This window comes from Bufo bufo, chromosome 3 (assembly GCF_905171765.1).
Source record: "Bufo bufo chromosome 3, aBufBuf1.1, whole genome shotgun sequence".
Taxonomy (NCBI): domain Eukaryota; kingdom Metazoa; phylum Chordata; class Amphibia; order Anura; family Bufonidae; genus Bufo; species Bufo bufo.
The window spans coordinates 346,288,308-346,312,942 of NC_053391.1; the positions used below are offsets into that span (position 1 = coordinate 346,288,308).

General features: G+C 46.9%; 1 protein-coding gene across 1 annotated transcript in view; it reads left to right on the forward strand.

Annotated features, from left to right (window-relative positions):
* Positions 1 to 24,635, forward strand: part of INPP5B (inositol polyphosphate-5-phosphatase B) — a 151,355-nt gene that overhangs the window by 57,557 nt on the left and 69,163 nt on the right. Inside the window, exon 7 of the mRNA XM_040424442.1 lies at positions 4,866 to 5,024. Within this exon, the coding sequence (XP_040280376.1) occupies positions 4,866 to 5,024 (159 nt within the window). The remainder of the gene's footprint in view (positions 1 to 4,865; positions 5,025 to 24,635) is intronic.

Here is a 24,635-nt window from a genome sequence, read left to right on the forward strand (position 1 = left end):
CCAGCTGTCCCCCAGTGCCACCATCTCTCCCTCCTAGCCATGTCCCCAGCGCCAGTGAAATAAAATATTTACCTCTCCTGTAGGGGCGCCGCTCCACAGCTCGTCCATCTTCTTCTCCGCACGCTGCACTGTCATCCTGATGTCACTCAGCGTCAGGTTATAGTTCACGCGGGCCGGCAGGTGACCACGGAGCCATGAGTAATAGCAAGCACTTCACTCCCGCTCCGTGGTCACATGACACAAACTAATTTTTTGTGTTGAAACAGTGGGAGGCACATATGCAAACTGTTGTAATTCCTACACCGTTCACCTGATTTGGATGTAAATACCCTCAAATTAAAGCTGACAGTCTGCAGTTAAAGCACATCTTGCTTGTTTCATTTCAAATCCATTGTGGTGGTGTATAGAGCCACAAATGTTAGAATTGTGTCGATGTCCCAATATTTATGGACCTGACTGTACATGAATATCTCAGCAGTCAGACTGCAGACAGGGCAGCACTTTTATTACCTCCCTTTGCAGAGCAGGGGTAGGAGACAGGCAGTCTTTGTTGACACCCACAAATATTCATGAGGAAAACCTCAGAGATTGTTGTTACATGCCCCTACAGCTCTGCAACTGCATGTCAACAAAGGGCCAGAACAGAACTAGGTACATGAGTAAATATAATCTTTTTTTGCTTAAAATTGCTTATCTTATTTATACTGTATATTTCTGACCATCAGATTTATAGTGTGTTTTTTTTTTTTTTTTACATAACTTGGAAAACAAAGGGGTTGTCTCATGTGAGTCATTGGTGGCATATTGCTAGGATATGTATGGACCAATAAAGGACAGCGATTTTGCATAAGTGGAGTGTGCCGCTTCTTTCTTCTTATGGAATTGAATATGGATGTAATGGCTGAGCACCACCAGTGATCACAGGCCCAGAGGCCACTCCGGTGAATTGTTGTGGTGAGAATCGACAGTGGCTAACTTTTTTTTCTTTCTTTTGAGCATGATATTGGTAGGATATGCCACCAATGTCAGATAGGTGTGGGTTTCAGAGGTGGAGCCGTTGAAGGTACCATGCATGCATGGCTGCCCTCTATTCATGAGGGTGGGCACTCATGCATGGTGTACCCTCCTTCACTTTCAGGGGTCCATTCTGGAGATAGGTGCGGGTCTCAGAGTTGGGCCAGCATAGACTTCTATTATGACGCAATGCAATACGGAATGCCTGTTATAGTCTTTCGTGGTGCATACCGTCATAGAATTTCGTTATGGTCCGAACTGAACGCTGAACTTGCAAATTGCAGGTTAGCTCAACACTAGACGGTTTGCAAAAAGGCCAAATAGAAAGCAGACTCCATAACGAATAAATATAAATCGGAAGCACCATTTACAGAAATCCTTATATCGTTCTGTAAATTAAGTGCTTTAATAATTTCAGTACTGTTGGTGTGGTGGTATAGAAATGCAGGCGTTTTTCCAGGGCGTAGATCTTCATGTTCTACAAATGCTTGTGGAGTTCTTGAGCAGCTGAGAGGTTAATAGCGTCCTGACTATCTGCAGCAGTTTCCTTTTATTTATCTTCTCTGAGACAGGAGGGTACTGAGCAGTCTCTGTGAAAGTTGTGTACAGTCAAGTGCATACTTGTCTTTGCTTTTACGCCCTGGCCCCCAAAAATTGGGGGCCTATTTGATCTTTGACTTTTTTGTGAAGGCAAGAAATGTTTTACTTTTACCACATCTTATGATTTTATAAATCGACCCTGGATTTTTCGACATGGATACAAGTTGGAAATCTTCTGAGGGCGTTAAGACCCTTCACGGTAAGTGGAAATGCTATGTACAGTCAGACATTTGAATTACCGTATATGTTTCTGAATATGAAATGCTAGCAAGGGTTTCAAATAAATACCAGTGACACATGGCTGCTAATGTGGTATAGTTAAAGCTATGATTAAAAAACTTATTCAAACAAAAGAGTGGAGGATGAGAAAGATCCCATTTATATAACCTGATTACAACCCCCTTGTTAGTAGCTAGCTGCTCTCTCTTTGAATGTCCATGCAATGTTATTTCACCTACAGCATTTTTAGTGGCTGCTTCTCAACAGTAGTATGCGCGTGATCCAAATATCTTTAGGGAAGCAGCCTCAGAACAAAGGTTGTTAAGTATTTATCATTTCTCTTTTCCTCCTGCAGTTAAACCTCCTCAGTCCAAAAAACTGTGCAAGAATATAAAAAAAAAATTGGATAAATGTGTGTTGGTAGTAGTGGTGGTGGTGGGGGTGATTTTCTCTACAGAAATTCTGTCGCTGCCCACACTGATCTCCACTCTCTGGTCCACTGCCAGGAAATGGCTTGGAGTGTCAAGCACCGACTGATGCAGTGGATGTGCAGTGCCAGACACTGGCTGAGGCAGGTCACTGCTGATAAGATTTGGTCAAATATAGACATCTCAGAACCCTTATTACTAGGGAAAGGCAAGATTGTCCCCTCTTATTTGTTTGGGTTAGCGATGGAACTTCTGGCAATATGACAATCTGGGATATACATGGAATTCCTACAGTTGAAAAAGTCTCATAATATGCTGAGTATACCTTGGTGTATCTTGAGGATAATGGTCCTTCCCTGGCTTCACTTTTGGCTCTAGTGAAAGATTTCAGCTCCTTTTCAGGTATAATTTATCCCCTTTTTGGACTTGTATTTTTAAGGGATTATTTTGAATTTCCAATAATTCTGTCCCCCAATGATATTAAGGGAACCGAACCGGATGCATGTGTAAATGGCGGTCAGTTTGTAAATGGCGGTCAATGTTGTAAAATTTGGTGTCAGTGGTTGGATCAATTCATCAGTATGAAGATATTGTTTCTTCTGGGGTAGGTGGACAATTGCATATGTATGACAGTCAGTTGTGATGTGTGCTCTACTTGTTGAAAAAATAAATCACGTGTCCCTTTTAAATCTTTTTGTACACTCCTCAACATTGAATTTGCAACACCAAGAAGGAAAAGTCCTGGAATTATGGAAATCACAGCATTGATAGACATGTTAATGATTTGCAGATGATAAAAAAAATGGAAACAAACTATTTGAAACATCTCAGTTTATTCAGTATCGAGTATGAGCGCGGCGCGCCACACACAGAAATACTCTACAGGGCGTTGCCTATGTGGCCTCCAGGCCAATCTCTGGCTATCATTGAATCTTAGACAAAAGCGGGACTCATTGCTGACAAGAATAAACCTCCTTTCCAGCCTCCATTGCAGTTTTGCTGTGCACCATGATAGTCTTTGAAAGCGGTGGTGTGAAGTCAATGGAATATCTGTAGCTAGATGTCTGGCTCATAGCCTAATGTTGTACACATGCCTTCTGATGGTTTGTGTATAGACTGTTTGCCGCCCTAGGCTTGCGCTGTGACATCTAATTTCACTTGCAGGACAGAATGTATCACTGTGTTCCATTCTTCTGATGAGATGATCCAATCACCTCTTGTTGGTATTCCAGTGTGCCGTTCTCCCAACCACCTGGACACTAAACGTTAAACAGTGCTAACATCCTGGCCTGAACACGTAGCAATCTGCGATAAACCAAAGTCTCTCAGTTTGTGACAAGTGGCAATAACTGGCATGAGCAGGAGGCATCAACAATCATCCCACCACTAGATCCAATTTTTGAGGTTTCATGTGGCTAAAAAAACATTTCTTTCAATACTGCTTTATGCCCCTCCCACATGCCTCATCCAGTTTTCCCACCTAATACAAAATGTGTGAACAAACATATACATAGGAGTAAAACACACAAAAATTCAATTTCTGTCCGGCATTAAGCCACTAGCTTCCCTAGCAACTGGGGTGAAGGTCTATTGCTGTCACGGACGTTCCCGCGACAGGTGGCAGGAGATCGGTGAGACTGGCAACACGTGGTTTGATCTGACAGGTTTTCCCTGTGGATCAATAGGCGTCTGTGTTGTTTCTGGTATGGCCACACCCCTTGCCTCAGGTGTTGCTAATGTGGTCATTTAACCTTCCTTATTTATAGTTGCTTCTCCCACAATGCTGTGCGGTCTATAGCTTCAGTTTCAGTTTTGGATTGCTGGTGTGTGGAATTCTGTGATTCCATTGCTCCTTTGAAGTTAAGTCTTTACTTTCCCTTTTGTATTTTTTGGGGGTTCTGTGTGTTGCATTTCCCTATTGTTTGTATCAGACCTGAGGCAGACTTCTGTTCGTCCTTTTGGAGGAACAGGTAGTCTTGTCCCTGCCATTAGTACCAGGGTCATATAGGGCTAGATAGGATTCTAGGTATTCCTGTGTATGAACACACCTACCTCTGGGGTCTGTTCATACTGATAGTCAGTCAGGATTTTGGTTGGGGTTTTACTAGGAGGTGTCCATCTTCCTTCCTTAGTTCTCAGGCTTGATTCCCTGTTCCCCCCTTCCCTCTTATGCTCGGTGTGGTGTTTCCCTTCCACACCGAAGCGTTACAAACTGCTGTTATTCCTAGAACTCGTGAATATAGCTTGCTTCTCTTGATCTTTCACCAGACTGGGAAAGCGATATGAGAAGATCACACCCTTCATAGTCTAGGGCTACACATTAGACAGATTCTTTTTCCACATTTTTTTCTGCAATTTTAGAACTGTGGCAAGTCCACTGCAGTCTGTATGAAAACCACAGGAAAAATGTTTTGTGTATACCCAGCTTTCTAGGGAAAGAACAGTTTCTGACATATAGGCATACATTAAAAATGTCACATGCTCACAATTTATGGATGTACTATATTTATATAAAGAGTAAAAGTACCGCTGATTGACATTGGTAGAGCTATTAGCAGAACATATTACTTGATTCATAAATGACACATTTGTTATCTTGACTAGGAAGGCTTCCTGGACTCCCATCTCCACAGTTCATCTGGCTGCGCAAGTATTGGCGAAGAAGCCTTCCAAACCTTAGCAGCTTCTTCTTGAACAGTGTGACTCTGACAGATAATCTTGAAGAAAACAATGTATCCATAGATCTAAGAACATCTGAGAAAGGTATGTTATGACTCTGATTTGGAAATATTTTATATGGAACTAATATCTAGAACTATAATACAGTGATCCCTCAAGATACAGTGGCCTCAGGATACAATATTTTCAACATACAATAGTCTTTTCTGACCTATCCTAAGTTGAAGCTAGACTCAACATACAATGCCTCAGACTCAACCAATCAAGGCTACTTTTCTGGTAAAATAGCTGTATTAGATGCTAGTTAGCAGCTTTTCCTGACCGTTATATGTAAGGACTTGTTTTATCTGTCTTAGCTATCTGCTTATTTTTATTAAATCTTCATTTTCTCTTATCTTGGATGATATTTTGGGGCTTTGGAACAAATTACTCAATATACAATGGTTTCAAAATACAATGGTCGTCTAGAACCAATTAATATTGTAACTTGAGGGACCACTGTAATGAATTACGAGTATACTGAGCAGTAGTCTGTATTAAGGGATACTCTACCGCCCAGTCTGAACAGAGACAACTGCACAATGGGTGGTACAATTGTCAAAGCCACATATGATGGGCAGTAAGTATCATGCATGGGTTCTGTTGTAATTAATGTGACCCATGCAAGTAGTTGCCTTGGCATGCAGTTGTGTCTCTCCATGTTAAGGTCAGATTGGGTGAGAGAGTAAGTGCAATTTTACGGTGTTGACCAGGTGTACTTCCTAAGATGCTGCTGCACACTGCCCTGTAGGGTTACCAAGCAACTGACTGATGCCCAAAGGATATTGTCCACAGATCCTGCTAATTAGAATAGCACCAGTGCATGATATCTGCTGGGCATCCCTTTTTCCTTGGCAACCCGACCGATCAGCATGTAGTAGCATTATTTCACAACCGTTGACAGATGGTACGAGAGAGTAGAACTGCGAAGCAGCACTGCAGTATCCAGTACAAAATGGACAGAGCTGTGTAGTTTTGGCGTTGGAACTACTACAGAGCCGATCAGCGGGCATGCAGGGTTTTAGACCACCACTGAGTAGATATTGATGGCCTATCTGGAGGCTACTCTGTCAATATGAAAGTACCAGAAAACCCCTTAAAAGACTTATGCACATGACCATATTTCAGTATGGGTCCTTATTGTACTTTTATATGCTTTCCAAAGATCTGAAGTACAGTAGGGCAAAAAAGTATTTAGTCAGCCACCAATTGTGCAAGTTCTCCCACTAAAAAAGATGAGAGAGGCCTGTAATTTTCATCATAGGTACACCTCAACTATGAGAGACAGAATGGGGGGAAAGAATACAGGAAATCACATTGTAGGATTTCTAAAGAATTAATTGGTAAATTCCTCGGTAAAATAAGTATTTGGTCACCTACAAACAAGCAAGATTTCTGTCTCTCACAGACCTGTAACTTCTTTAAGAGGCTCCTCTGTCCTCCACTCGTTACCTGTATTAATGGCACCTGTTTGAACTTGTTATCAGTATAAAAGACACCTGTCCACAACCTCAAACAGTCACACTCCAAACTCCACTATGGCCAAGACCAAAGAGCTGTCGAAGGACACCAGAAACAAAATTGTATTACTGCACCAGGCTGGGAAGACTGAATCTGCAATAGGCAAGCACCTTGGTGTAAAATCAACTGTGGGAGCAATTATTAGAAAATGGAAGACCTACAAGACCACTGATAATCTCCCTTGATCTGGGGCTCCACGCAAGATCTCACCCCGTGGGATCAAAATGATCACAAGAACGGTGAGCAAAAATCCCAGAACCACACAGGGGGACCTAGTGAATGACCTGCAGAGAGCTGGGACCATAGTAACAAAGGCTACCATCAGTAACACACTACGCCACCAGGGACTCAAATCCTGCAGTTCCAGATGTGTCCCCCTGCTTAAGCCAGTACATGTCCGGGCCCGTCTGAAGTGTTTGCTAGAGAGCATTTGGATGATCCAGAAGCGCATTGGGAGAATATCATATGGTCAGATGAAACCAAAGTAGAACTTTTTGGTAAAAACTCAAGTCGTCATGTTTGGAGGGGATAGAATGCTGAGTTGCATCCAAAGAACACCATGCCTACTCTAAAGCATGGGGGTGGAAACATCATGCTTTGGGGCTGTTTTTCTGCAAAGGGACCAGAACGACTGATCCGTGTAAAGGAAAGAATGAATGGGACCATGTATCGTGAGATTTTGAGTGAAAACCTCCTTCCATCAGCAAGGGCATTGAAGATGAAACGTGGCTGGGTTTTTCAGCATGACAATGATCCCAAACACACCGCCCGGGCAACGAAGGAGTGGCTTCGTAAGAAGCATTTCAAGGTCCTGGAGTGGCCTAGCCAGTCTCCAGATCTCAACCCCATAGAAAACCTTTGGAGGGAGTTGAAAGTCCGTGTTGCCCAGCGACAGCCCCAAAACATCACTGCTCTAGAGGAGATCTGCATGGAGGAATGGGCCAAAATACCAGCAACAGTGTGTGAAAACCTTGTGAAGACTTACAGAAAACGTTTGACCTCTGTCATTGCCAACAAAGGGTATATAACAAAGTATTGAGATGAACTTTTGTTATTGACCAAATACTTATTTTCCACCATAATTTGCAAATAAATTCTTTAAAAATCAGACAATGTGATTTTCAGGATTTTTTTTTCTCAGGTCCCTGCATCAAGGTCTCTCATAGTTGAGGTATACCTATGATGAAAACTACAGGCCTCTCTCATCTTTTTAAGTGGGAGAACTTGCACAATTGGTGGCTGACTAAATACTTTTTTGCCCCACTGTATCAGTTTTAACACGGGTCATGTGGCCTCTGCAGCCAATGACTGGCCACAGCAGTGACTAGTCACCTATGTGTGAGTTCACTGGTCATGTGAAGCATGGGTGACTCATGGGTGTTGATGCAGGGACCTGAAGAACTTGGGGAGCAGAGATGGAGCTGGAACCCAGTAAAGGGGATCAAGTATGATTACCACCATGGGTCTGGCCACGCTGGTGGGGGGAGTCCTGTTACAAAGGCCCCAGGGGTGAACAACCCCTTTAAAGTGAATGGGGGTGGGCAGGGCCGTATTAGCCATGAGGCAAAATGAGAATCTCGCCTCAGATGGCGGCTGAACTGCCTCTGAGGGGGCAGCAGTTTACGACTCGGCACAGGAGCCTTAGGCCAGACACACACAAGCGAGTTGAATGCATGTGTCCTCAGGATAGGTCATCAGTATGTGATCGGTGGGGGTTGGACACCCAGGACCCCACCGATCAGCTGTTTGAGAAGGCAGCAGTGCTCGCAGTAGCTCAGCGACCTTCTCTCTGCTTTTCCTAAGCTGAGTGATGACATGTTCATGTTTCACATGGCCTAGGAGCAGCTCAGCCCCATTCACGTGAATGAAGCTGAGCAACACCAAGCACGGCCACTATACAATGTACCGCACTGTGCTTGGTGAGCTGTGAGCACCGCTGCTTTCTCAAACAGCTGGTTGGTGGGCGTCCTGGATGTCAGATACTGATGCCCTATCCAGAGGATAAGTCATCAGTAAAAAAAAATCCTGGAAAACCCTTTTAATTCACTCCCATCGCTGGGGTTCTTCAAACCTGTTACTGAATAGAAATGACTGCAATGATTGCATGTTGGGGTTCCCTGGAAAGCCTACAAAAAAGTTTTAATAATATGAAAAAAAAATATATAAAAAATTCAAATCATCCCCTTTCCACAAAATAAAAATAAACATCATAGGCACTGCTGTGTCCCGAAAATGCCCGTACTATTAAAGCTCTTCTTCATTCATTGACTACATATGAGTGGAGCATCGGCGCATTTGCCATACTATAGTATATCCTAAGGCAGTGCTATAGACCGCCCACCTGTGTCAGTGACATCACCGGCTCACTGCTAGGCGGAAGGCTCCACTGAGCATAGTGCTGGAAGCCTGGTATGTCACCGGCACAAACACAGCAAGGATATGCTCTGTTGTGGTGATGTAGTCAATGAATGAAGAACAGCTTATATCCAGGTGCAGCCCTGAACCCGGAGAACCCCTTTAATATATAAAAATATTTATTCCAGAGACGAGACAGAGCAGTGGCGTTGCTAGGGCTGGTGTCACCCCCCCTCCCCGAAGCAATAATTTTTTTGCCATATATGGGGGCTATGGTGGTGCTACTGCCATAGGGGGCATCCGTTAGCTCAGCAGACCCCCCCTAGCAGTCAGAGCCTGGTCTCGGGAGGGGCACTTCCAGATTATTTTCTGTCCGCCACCACAAAACAATGGTGCTTATAGAACAGACTACACAGTGTAGTGGTATACTGTATAATGTGTGGCACAGTGTAGGCTATATGTGTATAACAAACATATTTCACATGAAAACTTACAGTTACTTGGCTTGGCCCTTGGGGATCTCGGACACCACTTCAACACTTGGCCGGGGGCTCGGTGGAGCTGATGTGCTTTATCCTAATGAGAAAGATTTCATAATAAGGATTTGGAGAAAGGGCAGAGGAATAGCAGAGCAGGGAGAGGCTGGTGCTGCTACTAGGGGGTCATACCATAGGGGAGTAATAAAGCCCACCATAATGCCCCCCCCCCAGTAGAAATAATTCTCCTTTTAATGTGACAGGGCACAAAATACCCCCTTGTAATGCCCCCAGTTGAGCTAATGTCCCCATAGTGCCCCCATAATGTCCCAGTATAAAATACCCCTATATAGTGCCCCCAGTAAATTCCCCCATAGTGCTCCTCTCCCCCCTTCCTGCTAGTGCCCCCCATAATGTACCAGTATAAAATGCCCCATATATAGTGCCCCAGTAGATGCCCTCAGTGTCCGGCCTCTGATAGGCTGCCGGCCTAGTGTCCCCCATAATGCCCCCCAATAATGTGCCAGTAAGTGTCCCCATAGATGCCCCCATCATGTGCCAGTATCAAGTGCCTCTCTCCCCCCCCCACATGTCCCAGTATCATAGTGCCATCTACCCCCCCAATGTGCCAGTATCAAGTGCCTCTCTCCTTCCCACCAGTATCAAGTGCCTCTCTCTTCCCCCCCATGTCCCAGTATCATAGTGCCATCTCCCCCCCCCCCAAAATAAAGTGCAAGTATCAAGTGCCTCTCCTCCTCCCCATGTGCCAGTATCATAGTGCCAAACCCACCCATGTGCCAGTATTAAGTGCTAACCCCCCCCCACGTGCCAGTATCAAGTACCTCTCCCCCCCATGTCCCAGTATCATAGTGCCATGCCATCTCCCCCCCAAAAAAGTGCCAGTATCAAGTGCCTCTCTCCTCCCCCCCATGTCCCAGTATCATAGTGCCATGCCATCTCCCCCCATGTCCCAGTATCATAGTGCCATGCCATCTCCCCCCCCCCAAAAGTGCCAGTATCAAGTGCCTCTCTCCCCCCATGTCCCAGTATCATAGTGCCATCTCCCCCCCCAAAAGTGCCAGTATCAAGTGCCTCTCCCCCCCCAAAAAAAGTGCCAGTATCAAGTGCCTCTCTCCCCCCATGTCCCAGTATCATAGTGTCATGCCATCTCCCCCCCATATGCCAGTATCAGGTGCCAACCCCCCTCCCCCCATGTGCCAGTATCAAGTGCCTCCCGCTCCCCCCATGGCAGTAACAGTTGGGTATTAAAAAAATAAACACTTATACTTACCTCCATGTCAGCGATGCGATGCAGCCTCTTCCTGTGTCCCGCCCTGTATGTCCATATATGGAGTCAGTGCTTGTGTATTCTAATTTAGCCTGTATTTCAGAAAAGTTTCTGCTGGGATTCGAACCCATGACATTCTGTATCAGAGGCAAAGCACTTAACCACACAGCCATAAGAGCTGCATTGCTACTGACTAAAAAAATATGAGACTTCTACTGTTATAGCTGGCTAAGTGTACATCTATACACATGACAGCTGCCCTAACACACCCAGCTCTGCTACATCTATACACATAACAGCTGTCCCAGCACACTCAGCTCTGCTATATCTCTATATATGATAGCTGCCCAGCACACCCAGCTCTGCTACATCTAATACACATGACAGCTGCCCCTGCACACTCAGCTCTGCTACATCTATACACATGACAGCTGCCCCTGCACACTCAGCTCTGCTACATCTATACACATGACAGCTGCCCAAACACACCCAGCTCTGCTACATCTATACACATGACAGCTGCCCCAGCACACCCAGCTCTGCTACATCTATATATCTCTAAGTATTGCTATACAGTAGATAGATATATAGAGATATAGCAGAGCTGAGTGTGCTGGGCAGCTGTCATGTGTATAGATGTAGCAGAGCTGGGTTTGCTGGGCAGCTGTCATATATAGAGATATAGTAGAGCTGAGTGTGCTGGTGCAGCTGTCATGTGTATTAGATGTAGCAGAGCTGGGTGTGCTGGGGCAGCTATCATATATAGAGATATAGCAGAGCTGAGCGTGCTGGGACAGCAGTCATATAGAGATATAACAGTGCTGGGTGTGTTGGGGCAGCTGTCATGTGTATAGATGTACACTTAGCCAGCTATAACAGTAGAAGTCTCATATTTTTTCAGTCAGTAGCAATGCTGCTCTTATGGCTGTGTGGTTAAGAGCTTTGCCTCTGATACAGAAGGTTGTGAGTTCAAATCCCAGCAGAAACTTTTCTGAAAGGCTAAATTAGAATACACAAGCACTGACTCCATATTTGAACATACAGGGCGGGATGCAGGAAGAGGCTGCATCGCAGGGCTTTGCCTCTGATACAGAAGGTCGTGGGTTTGAATCCCAGACACATCTTTCCCTCTCCTGAGGACGGCAATACAAATGACTCGTAAATGCCGGCCCTGGTGTCCTCCCATCAATGGTGTCACCCGGTGCGGTCCGCACCCCATTTGCAACGCCACTGAGACAGAGGGGATATGATAGAAACGTTTAAATACATAAAGGGAATCAACAAGGTAAAAGAGGAGAGAATATTTAAAAGAAGAAAAACTGCTACAAGAGGACATAGTTTTAAATTAGAGGGTCAAAGGTTTAAAAGTAATATCAGGAAGTATTACTTTATTGAGAGAGTAGTGGATGCATGGAATAGCCTTCCTGCAGAAGTGGTAGCTGCAAATACAGTGAAGGAGTTTAAGCATGCATGGGATAGGCATAAGGCCATCCTTCATATAAGATAGGGCCAAGGGCTATCCATAGTATTCAGTATATTGGGCAGACTAGATGGGCCAAATGGTTCTTATCTGCTGACACATTCTATGTTTCTATGTTGTGAATGGCGTAGCGGAAATAAAATCTAAACGGCTGATTTGCCTTTTTTTTGTCAATTCAACTCCCCAATAAAATTTAATAAAAAGTTTTAAAAGTCCAAAATGGTATAAAAAAACTACAGATCTTCCCCAAAAAATAAGTCCTCACACAGCTCTGTTATATAAGTTATGGGGGTCAGAATATTGTGATGAAAAGATTTTTTTTTTTTTCAGTTTTAACTCATTTTTTTCAGCATTAATGATGTAAAACAGGTCAGTTTTACTGCATAGCGAGCGTCATGAACACAAAACCAAGACAACTGTGGTGGAATTGCGGGTTTTCATTCCCCTTTTGGATATTTTTTTTTCCAGCTTCCCACTATATTGTTTTCCATTAGAAAATTCTTGTCTGTCAAAAAGCAAACTCTAGTCTACGCTATGTGAGTGGTTTGCTGCGGCTTCAGTTATTCGCCATGCTTCTCCAGGTTGACCTCCTTCTACACACAGCAGTAATGGCTGTAGGTCTTCTCTAGGTTGACCTCCTAGACACAGCAGTAATGGCTGTAGGTCTTCTCCAGGTTGACCTCCTTCTACAAACAATAGTAATGGCTGTAGGTCTTCTCTAGGTTGACCTCCTAGACACAGCAGTAATGGCTGTAGGTCTTCTCCAGGTTGACCACCTACACACAGCAGTAATGGCTGTAGGTCTTCTCTAGGTTGACCTCCTTCTACACACAGTAGTAATGGCTGTAGGTCTTCTCCAGGTTGACCTCCTTTTACACACAGCAGTAATGGCTGTAGGTCTTCTCCAGGTTGACCTCCTTCTACACACAGTAGTAATGGCTGTAGGTCTTCTCCAGGTTGACCTCCTTCTACACACAGTAGTAATGGCTGTAGGTCTTCTCCAGGTTGATCTCCTTCTACACACAGTAGTAATGGCTGTAGGTCTTCTCCAGGTTGACCTCCTTCTACACACAGCAGTAATGGCTGTAGGTCTTCTCCAGGTTGATCTCCTTCTACACACAGCAGTAATGGCTGTAGGTCTTCTCCAGGTTGATCTCCTTCTACACACAGCAGTAATGGCTGTAGGTCTTCTCCAGGTTGACCTCCTTCTACACACAGCAGTAATGGCTGTAGGTTACAGGTGTTATTTCGCCAGCACACGCGGAATGTCACAGCAGCGGACGTGTATGTGCTGCGGCTCGGAGCGTCGCCGTCTGCCCTTCCACCGCCTCACCACAAACCTCCCCCTGCTCTGAGCGCGTCAAGCCTCTGTCGCTAGGAGCAGGTGTAATTGGCTGGCGCCTGCAGTGGGCGGAGTCAGACGGTGTGCGGGCGCGGATTGGGCGGATAGGGGTGCTGCGGTAGCGATGGGTGACAGCAGGCAGGGCATTGGGCACACTGACAGCAGGCAGGAAGAGCCCGGGAGATGTGCGCAGCCCGGGGGACGGAGCTCGGCGCTAAAGGTAGCGGAGCAGAGATGACAGTGTCGCCGGTTTCCCGCTGACGTGAGCTGTGTGGGTTAGGTTTAGTGCTGTGTCATTTGCAGGAGTTGGTACAGACTGTGCTGGTGGCCGGTGCAGTCCATTACCGCTGTGTCCTTATTACCTGGAGGACATTTTACTGTTTTCCAGTCAGGATTGTGAGCAGTGCTGTGTAATGTACACTGGCCGCTTCTCACACACAGCGGTGTCTAGGGCGTTGTTCACATTGGCGTTCTTATTCCTGTCAGTGGTGCACACTACATTTGGTGCTGCTTTCTTATATTGCGCCAGGAAACTTGCGTGGCAGTAGTGCCCAGCAGAAAAAACCCAGTTTAGCGTGGTGTGGTGAGCCTGGTGCATAACATGGGGCAGATTTACTAATGGGGTGGCACCAATACCAAGCACTGTGGCTACTTTCACATTAGCGGGGGAACAGCCTGCGGATCCGTACTAACGCTTGCACACGTGTGCCTCCGTGATGCCCGCACGGCCGCCGCTGCATCTCGCTGGCCTTCCTAGCATCGCAGGTGACGCTGGAGCGACTGGTAAGCGTCCCCGCCTGCTATTGGCTGCTCCCCCTGTTGCCTGATGTTTTGATCCGTGCGACAGGGACATGCAGCAGCAGCCGCCGCCGTGCGGCTATCAGAAGCGAAGCGGTAGCTGGGGAGCGAAAGAAGTACAATCTGTGTGAAAGGCCCGGGCATTTAGGGGGGTATTTTTGGGTTGGATGACCCCTTTAACTAAGGGATAGTCCAGTTTTAGGATGAAAGTGTACAACCCTTTGGATCAAACTGCAAGAAAGTGCTTACCTGTCAGATCCTGCGGTTCCCCTCCAGTTCTCCTGTCTGGGCATGAAGTCATGTCGACAACATGTGACATCACTGCTGCAGCCAATCACTGGCCTCAGCAGTGTATCTGAAAAGGTCAGTGATGGGCTGGAGCAAGTGTTGCCAACGTGACGTGAAAATAGAACCCGGCCAGGAGAACGGGATCTGGCAGGTAGGCACTAACCCGTTCTTCATGGCAGCTCGATTTAGGGCTCTTTCACACTTGCGTTCTTGTCTTCCGGCATAGAGTTCCGTCGTCGGGGCTCTATGCCGGAAGAATCCTGATCAGGATTATCCTAATGCATTCTGAATGGAGAGAAATCCGTTCAGGATGCATCAGGATGTCTTCAGTTCCGGAACGGAACGTTTTTTGGCTGGAGAAAATACCGCAGCATGCTGCGCTTTTTGCTCCGGCCGAAAATCCTGAACACTTGCCGCAAGGCCGGATCCGGAATTAATGCCCATTGAAAGGCATTGATCCGGATCCGGCCTTAAGCTAAACGTCGTTTCGGCGCATTACCGGATCCGATGTTTAGCTTTTTCTGAATGGTTACCATGGCTGCCAGGACGCTAAAGTCCTGGTTGCCATGGTGAAGTGTAGTGGGGAGCGGGGAGCAGTATACTTACCGTCCGTGCGGCTCCCCAGGCGCTCCAGAGTGACGTCAGGGCGCCCCACGCTCATGGATGACGTGTCGCATGGATCACTCATCCATGCGCATGGGGCGCTCTGACGTCATTCTGGAGCGCCCCGGGAGCCGCACGGACTGTAAGTATACCGCTCCCCCGCTCCCCACTACTACTATGGCAACCAGGACTTTAATAGCGTCCTGGCTGCCATAGTAACACTGAACGCATTTTGAAGACCGATCCGTCGTCAAATGCTTTCAGTTCACTTGCGGTGTTACGGATCCGGCGGGCACCTCCGGCAAGTGGAGTGCACAACGGATCCGGACAACGCAAGTGTGAAAGAGGCCTTAGAGGGTTGTCTGGATTTATCCTTTTCCAGGTGTGCAAATGGTAGTGTCAGATCCATGGAACCCGCACAGTACCTGACACAGAGCCTTCCATCTGCATGTACTCGGGGGGCACAGCCCCACTTCCCACTGGTTGACAGGGATTCCGGTGGTCAGATTGCTTTGATCACACATTGAAGGTATAAGTCTGGTATACGGTCATTAAAGGGTATGTCCGTTTTTATGATATGGATAAAAAGTAGGGGCGGTGGGGGTGCAAGAATTCGGCATCCAACAGTTTCCTGAAACCTCTTGAAGCAAATCCTCTATTAATAACCTCTGTGACAACGCGTTTTGGAGCATAAAACTTACTTGCTATTTAAAAAGGTTGTCCGGGCTTTTACTACTCAGGATAGGTCATCAGTGTGCCGGGAAGACTGTGCGCACGTGCCGTCTCTCTTCCTGTCCACTGCTGCATGTCTATAGGTCAGCAGCGGTGATCTCCTCATACAGCACCCCGCTCCTCTGATAGGTCATCAATAGCCAGGAGAATGGGACGAGCAGCTATAATTACTACATTGTAGACCGCGTGCAGGTAAACATTGAAGAGGGCACAACACTCGCGCAGTGCCCAGCCTGGCATGTGCTCTCCATCTCCTGAGTAAATACCGCTCTGACCATGTGTGTGGTTACACAGTGACGTATGAGATTTGTACAGCTGTCGGTTGAGGAGGTGGCACCCACTCAGGAGCACGTGCCAGCTCATTTACATAAAGAATAAACTTCTTTTTCTTGGCAGCCGTGGCAGTTATGGTTCTATATGTATTTAAAGGGGTATTCCGGGAGGTAAAAGTTATCCCCTATCCACAGGATAAGAGAAAGCTATCAGATCGGTGGGGGTCCTACTGCTGGGCCCCTCACCGATCACAAAAACGGGTGTCCCGTACCCCTTGCAGTCCCCCTGCTGCTCCCCTGAAATGACTGGAGTGGTTGGTTACACTTGCTCGTGCCTGCTAGCTTCATTTCTGTAGGAGTTTCGGGGATAGGAGAACGCTGTACTTGGCTATCTCCAGAACTCCTAAGAAATGAATGGAGTGGCTACACGCATGTGCGATCGGCTGTTCCAGTCATTTCAGGGGGGCAGCAGGGGTATGGGGCCCCCGTTCTTGCAGTCGGTTGGGGGTCCCAGTGGTAGAACCCCCACCAATCTGATAGTTTAGAGGATAACTTTTACCTACTGGAATACCCCTTTAAGTGCACCAGGTGGTGATATTAATGGCCATATACTTCATTACAGATCTTGATTAATGGCCATTCTGGAAAACTCCTTTTAGGGTCCATTCACACATCCGTGTGTGTTTTGCGGATCCACGGATCCGCAAAACACGGACAGTGGCAATGTGCGTTCCGCATTTTGCGGACCGCACATTGCCGGCACTAAGAGAATATGCATATTCTTGTCCGCTATTGCGGACAAGAATAGCACATGTTCTATTTTTTCCAGGATCGGAATTGCGGACCCGGAAGTGCGGGTCCGCAATTCCGGATCGGGGCCGCATAGAAATGTTTGGGTCCGCAATTCCGTTTTGCAAAATGCGGATGTGTGAATGGACCCTTATTTAATAGGAACTCATTTCCAGGAGAGGTTGCCCTCGGTACGGCCACACAGTCAGGTTTCTGCATGCAGTTTTGGAAGCTAGGATCAGGACTGGATTATAAAAGGAGAGCAGGTATACAGGACAGAAACTACATCTCCTAGCAACCAGGTTACATCCGGATACAATGCGTTTTTCACTGAAACCCCTTTCACTTCTATGGAGCCAGGGCTGCGTGAAAAAAAGCGGAATTTAGAACAGGCTGCGATTCTCACGTAATGCAGAAATAATGCGTGAAAAAAAAATAAACGCTCATGTACACAGACCCATCGAAATGAATGGGTCAGGATTCAGTGCGGGTGCTATGCATTCACTTCACGCGTCTCACCCGTGCGGAAAACTTGCTCATGTGAAAGAGGCCTTAGGCCCCTTGCAGACGAGCGAGTGTCACGCTGCGGACTTGCAGTGAGGCACCCGGCTTACCTCCCAGCACTGCTGGGCATACCATTATATTGATTTATGATGCTATGTAACCCTTAGGCTGAGTTCACACGGGTGTTGCGGGAACATGCGCGATTTTTCCGCGCGAGTGCAAAACATTGTAATGCGTTTTGCACGCGCGTGAGAAAAATCGGCATGTTTGGTACCCAAACCCGAACTTCTTCACAGAAGTTCGGGCTTGGGATCGGTGTTCTGTAGATTGTATTATTTTCCATGTTATAAGGGAAAATAATAGCATTCTGAATACAGGATGCATTGTAAAATGGCGCTGGAGGGGTTAAAAAAAAATATATATTTAACTCACCTTAATCCACTTGCTCGCGCAGCCCGGCATCTCTTCTGTCTTCATCTTAGCTGTGTGCAGGAAAAGGACCTGTGGTGACATCACTCCGGTCATCACATGGTCCGTCACATGATCTTTTACCATGGTGATGGATCATGTGATGACCGGAGTGACGTCACCACAGGTCCTTTTCCTGCTCACAGCTAAGATGAAGACAGAAGAGATGCCAGGCTGCGCGAGCAAGTGGATTAAGGTGAGTTAAATTATATATATATTTTTTTTTAACCCCTCCAGCGCTATTGTACTATGCATTCTGTATTCAGAATGCTATTATTTTCCCTTATACCCATGTTATAAGGGAAAATAATAATGATCGGGTCCCCATCCCGATCGTTTCCTAGCAACCATGCGTGAAAATCGCACCACATCCGCACTTGCTTGCGGATGCTTGCGATTTTCACGCAGCCCCATTCACTTCTATAGGGCCTGCGTTGCGTGAAAAACGCACAAAATAGAGCATGCTGCGATTTTCACGCAACGCACAAGTGATGCGTGAAAATCACCGCTCATGTGCACAGCCCCATAGAAATGAATGGGTCCGGATTCAGTGCTGGTGCAATGCGTTCACCTCACGCATCGCACCCGCACGGAAATCTCGCCCTTGTGAAAGAGGCCTAAGGCTACGTCTACACGACGACATTTGTCGCACTAATGTCGCGTGACTGACTCTGCAAAGCCACGCCCCTATTTGACTAAGCCATGCCCCTGTCGTTGAAGTAAAAAGAAAAATACAGGAAGAAGGTCTGGTGAGGGTAGGGTATTAAAAAAACAGAGATATGGCGATATCGCCGTTTCCTAAATATCGCAGTATTTCGTGACGTCATAGAAGCGGTCATGTGCGCTGACCGCTTCTAAATCTGCGGCCGCCCGCCCCAGCATGAACCGATACGGGACATTTGCAGAGTACTTGTACTCGTGCAAATGTCCCCGATACCTGCTGGCCGCTTGCAGCGGCGCTCTTAGCAGTTCGGCCGGCCTGGGGGAGGGAAGGAATTCTGTGACTCGTATTCCCGGCACCCGACTTCTGAGAGGACGCTGTGATCCGCGCAATTAACCCCTCAGGTGATCACAACGTCCTCTCAGAGGTCGGGTGCCGGGAATGTTCTTAAGTCCCTGCATTGGTGGCAGTGGGCAGTGCCCCCCCCCCCTCCTCCCTCCCTCCCTCCCTCCCCAGTATTAATTATTGGAGGCCACAGGGTTGTCCCCCCATCATTGGTGGCAGTGGGTCCTCCCTCCCCAGTATTAATCATTGGAGGCCACAGGGTCGTCCCCCCATCATTGGTGGCAGTTTGCAGTTCCGATCGGTTACCAAGGTAGCCAGGACGCTACTGAAGCCCTGGCTGCCATGGTATGTTAGTGAGCAGCATTATACTCACGTGCGCCGTGGCCGCCGGGCGCTCCTTCTTCTCATAGGTCTGTGCGGCGCATTGCTAATGCTATAAGCCTTAGCAATGCGCCGCACAGACAGAAGAAGGAGCGCACGGCGGCCACAACGCACTTGAGTATAATGCTGCTCACTAACATACCATGGTAGCCAGGGCTTCAGTAGCGTCATGGTAACCGATCGGAGCCCCAGCATTACACTGCTGGGACTCCGATCGGAACTGCAAACTGCCACCAATGATGGGGGGACGACCCTGTGGCCTCCAATGATTAATACTGGGGAGGGAGGAGGGGGGCCCACTGCCAACAATGATGGGGGGAGGACCCTGTGGCCTCCAATGATTAATACTGGGGAGGGAGGAGGGGGGCCCACTGCCAACAATGATGGGGGGAGGACCCTGTGGCCTCCAATGATTAATACTGGGGAGGGGGAGCCCACTGCCACCAATGATGGGAGGAGGAGGGGAACCCTGTGGCCACTGCCACCAATGATTAACCCCTTAGTGACCACCCATACGTGTTTTTACGGCGGTCACTAAGGGGCCTTGGGCTGGAGCGCCGCCTTTTTACGGCGGCACTTTAGCCCAAGTTAGCGCTAAAATCAAGCTCTGCAGCTCCGTTCCCGCAGCTACCGGAGGTAGCTGAGGGCTCGGGGCAGTGATCAGAGACCGTGACAAGCGGTCTCTGATCACGTGATCGCCGTGATACACTTTATCACGGCGATCACCGAAAATGCCGGCAGCGGATCTACCCGCACTAAACTTTCTCCCTCCTCTCATGTAAGAGAGGAGGGAGAAAGTCTCCGGTGCTAGGATCGGGTCCCCCAGCGCTGCAGGTCCTAAGCTGGGTCCCGATCCTCACCCCCACCCCCCCTTACCCTCAAGGAAGATGGCGGCGGCGGCCCGGCGCATGCGCAGACTTAAAGCCGGCCGCCGCCGCTCTCTGTAAGGTCTCTCTCCTCAGGAGAGGAGAGAGAAGTTTGAATTATGCCCCGATCGGGTCCCCCAGCACCCCGATCGGGGCAATATGGCCCCAAGATATTTAATAATAAAGTTATTAGGGCGCCCCCCCCCCCATAATAAAAAAAAAAAAATGCCACAGACATGCGCACTGGTTACTGTGCTGAAGATCTGCCTTCATCACAGTAACCATCAGGGACCAATAATAATGGTCCCTGATCATGTGGTCTCCATGATAAACCTATCATGGAGATCAGATCCATTATATTTACAAAACATGGCCAGGACAGGGGCTGTGCTTCTCTCTCCCCTCAGCGCAGTTGTTCTGTGAGGAGAGAGAGAGATCAGACTTCTGTCCTGGCTCTGTGAATACTTACTGTGAAAAGAAAAAGAAAAAAAATCAAATTATAAACTGTCCGTCAGTAACTGGCGGTCAGTGGGTGTCCGTGATTAGGCGTCCGTCATTAGACGTCTATTAGTTACGGTCAATTATTTTTATTAGGGACCCTGTGTCCGTCTGTTACTGGCGGTCAGTCAGTGTCAGTCAGTCGGTGGGTGTCAGTGAGTTGTTGGGTGTCACTCCGTCAGTCGGTGGGTGTCACTCTGTCAGTGGGTGTCAGTCAGTCGGTGGGTGTCAGTCAGTTTTAGGGACGGTCAGTTATTTCTGAGCTGTACAGAAAAAAAAAAAATGGCTCGGAGATTGTTAAGTGCGGAGCAGGCCTACGAATTTCTCTGCTCTGACCACTCTGAATCTGGCACCGCTTCAGAGGCGGAAATATTTTCAGATAGCGGGGACTCCGATTCCATCCCCAGACCCCATAGCCCTATGGTGGTAGAAGTCACCACCTCCTCTCATTCTCCACCCAGCGGTCCCGTCCCTTCTGCTACGTGGGTTCCTGCCACTTCATTTTCCCCCCAAGTACCCCAATTTTTATCCACTCCCCAAATTAATGTGGATGTCGGCAATTGTACCCCTTATGATTTTTTTCATTTATTTTTGGACGATAACGTCCTTGAGTTAATTGTGCAGCAAACTAATTTGTACGCCACACAGTTTGCTGTACAAAAGCCCACGTCTATTTATGTAAGACGGTGGACCCCCACAAGTGTCCCTGAAATAAAAAATTTTTTGGGGCTTACCCTGAACATGGGCATTGTAAAAAAACCCTCTGTCCGATCCTATTGGGCTGCGAGTACTGTCCACTCAACCCCTGTGTTTGCAGCAGTTATGTCCCGTAACCGCTATGAAGTTCTAATGCGGTTCATGCATTTTTCAGACAATTCCCAAGTCCCCCCCAGAACTGACCCAGCCTTTGACCGCCTAAATAAATTGAGACCCCTTATTTCCCTCCTTACAGATTTATTCTTGAAATTATATACCCCTGAGAAAAATTTATCCGTTGACGAGTCCCTTTTTAGTTTTAAAGGCCGCCTTTCCTTCCGTCAATATATTCCCTCCAAGCGTGCCAGATATGGGGTAAAATTATATAAGGTGTGCGAGAGCACAACCGGCTACACCTGTGGTCTGTCTATTTATGAGGGCAGAGACTCCCAACTTAACCCCCCAGGCTGCCCTGAAAATATTGGGACATCAGGAAAAATTGTGTGGGATTTATTAGCGCCATTCCTGCACAAAGGGTACCACGTGTACACCGATAATTTTTACACTAGTATACCCCTTTATAAATCCCTCCATGCTGCAAACACAGGGGCTTGTGGGACAGTCCGCAAAAATAGAGTGGGATACCCACAACCGCTGGTCTCCAAACGTTTGGAGAAAGGAACATCCTTCGCCCTCGCAAGTGACCAGCTGCTTGCTGTGAAGTGGAAGGACAGGAGGGATGTCTACATGCTGACCACCTTGCATGCAGACACCACAGTGGCAGTTAGGGAGAGGGGGGCTACGGCGGACAAGCACAAACCAGTCTGTGTGACAGACTATAATAAATTTATGGGAGGTGTAGACCTCTCGGACCAGGCGCTTCACCCCTACCTGGTGAAGCGAAAAAACAGGGCCTGGTATAAAAAGGTAGCAGTCTACCTCATCCAGATTGCTACCTACAATAGTTTTATTTTATTTAAAAAGTCCCAGGGAAACCTCAACTTCCTAGAGTACCAGGAGAAGGTGATTGAGAGTCTCCTGTTTGAGTCCCCCGCCCCTAGGCAAACCTTCGAATCGGAGGACGTTCGAAGGCTTTCAGAACGGCATTTCCCTCACCCCGTCCCTGCCACTACCAGCAAAACGTATCCCCAGAAAAGATGCCGGGTGTGTAGCAAACATGGAAGGAGGAGGGACACCCGGATTTACTGCTCCAGTTGCCCATCACAACCAGGCCTCTGTAATTACCCCTGCTTTGAAACGTACCATACGGTTGCGAATTATTAATTTTATTTAATTAATACCAAAAAGAACGGAGGGGGGGGGGGGGTTCAGGCATTCAATTTATTCTCATTTTCTGTTTAGTTTGTGGGCTTTCCAGGGAGGGAGGGATCCCTTTGGGATGGGTCGTAGAGACATTGGAATAAATTTTACCTTTTCTGATTTGCTTTGCATTAATTTCTACAAAAAACTAGGGGGTCTAAATGCTCACTACACCCCTAGGTGAATACCTTAGGGGGTCTAGTTTTCAAAATGGGGTCCATTATGGGGGTTTTCTATTGTTTTGGCAGCTCAACGCCATTACAAGTGTGCAATGGGGCCTGAACCATTTTCAAGCAAATTTTGTGTTCTGAAAACAACTGGGTGTTCCTTTATGTTTGGGCCCTGCCGTTTGTCAAGACATAAGATTAGGGCCACAATGGGGGTATTTCTGAAGACAGGAGAAACGGGGTGATACATTTTGGAGTGTACATCTTCATTTTCATGTGCTCTGTAGAAAAAAATCTGTCTTTCAATTGACACTTTTGTGTAAAAAATGAAAATTACATTTATTTTCACCTTCTTAGCATTAATTTCTTTAAAAAACTAGTGGGTCAAAAAACTCATTACACCCATAGATAAATACGTTAAGGGGCCTAGTTTTTAAAATGGGTTCACTTTTGGGGGCGTTCTATTATTCTGACACTTATAAGCCTCTGCAAACTTGGCTTGTTGCAGGAAAAAATATGTACTTCAAAAATGTTAAAATTTATGTTAAAATGTAAAGTCTCCTAAATAAAAAAATAAAAAGTAAAAAAAATTTGTGAGTGCAGCCAAAATAAAGTAAAGATGTGGAAATATATTTCTGATAAAAAAATATTGAATAGTATTTATGTATGTATATGAAATATTGCAGTTGAAAATAGGAAAATGTGCCAATTTTTACAAATTTTCATAAATTTTCACTTTTTTAATAAAGATACGCATATTTTATCGGTATAATTTTACCACCTAAGTAAAGTACAATATGTGACGAGAAAACAATGTCAGAATTACTTTGATGTGCAAAACCGTTACAAAGTTATTCTAAGCTAAAATGACACATGTCAGATTTCCAAAATTTGGCTTGGTCATTAAGGCCCAAACAGGCTTGGTCACTAAGGGGTTAATACTGGGGGGGGGGGGCACTGCCACCAATGATGGGGAGGGGGACCCTGTGGCCACCAATGATTAATACTGGGGAGGGGGAGCCCACTGCCACCAATGATGGGAGGAGGAGGGGAACCCTGTGGCCACTGCCACCAATGATTAATACTAGGGGGTGGGGGGGGGGGAGTTACCAGAGGGGGCTGATAAGAGGGAGAGGCTGGGAGGCACATGAGGGGCTGATCAGAGGCTGGGGGCTGTTTTTTTTACTTTTGGTCAGTGGGCACAAAATAAATGTGTTATTTATTTAATTGTTATAATTGGTATCGGTGAGTACCTAAATAAGAGTATCGGTACTCGGTCTAAAAAAAAATTGTATCGGGACATCCCTATTATAAACCACTCGTTCTGGTACAGAATTAACCCTGTAATGTTTTTGTTGTTACTAGAAGTCAATTGACTAGTTACAGATACCGGAAATGGTGAAAAATGACATATAAAAGTATAACAATTAACGTCTCCTTGTAGCTGCCCCCATACAGTATACGGTAACGTCTCCTTGTGGCTGCCCCCGTACAGTATACGGTAACGTCTCCTTGTGGCTGCCTGGCTGCCCCCATACAGTATAGCTTCTCCTTGTGGCTGCCCCCATACAGTATAACGTCTCCTTGTGGCTGCCCCCATACAGTATAGCTTCTCCTTGTGGCTGCCCCCATACAGTATAACGTCTCCTTGTGGCTGCCCCCGTACAGTATAACGTCTCCTTGTGGCTGCCCCCGTACAGTATAACGTCTCCTTGTGGCTGCCCCCATACAGTATAGCTTCTCCTTGTGGCTGCCCCCATACAGTATAGCTTCTCCTTGTGGCTGCCCCCATACAGTATAACGTCT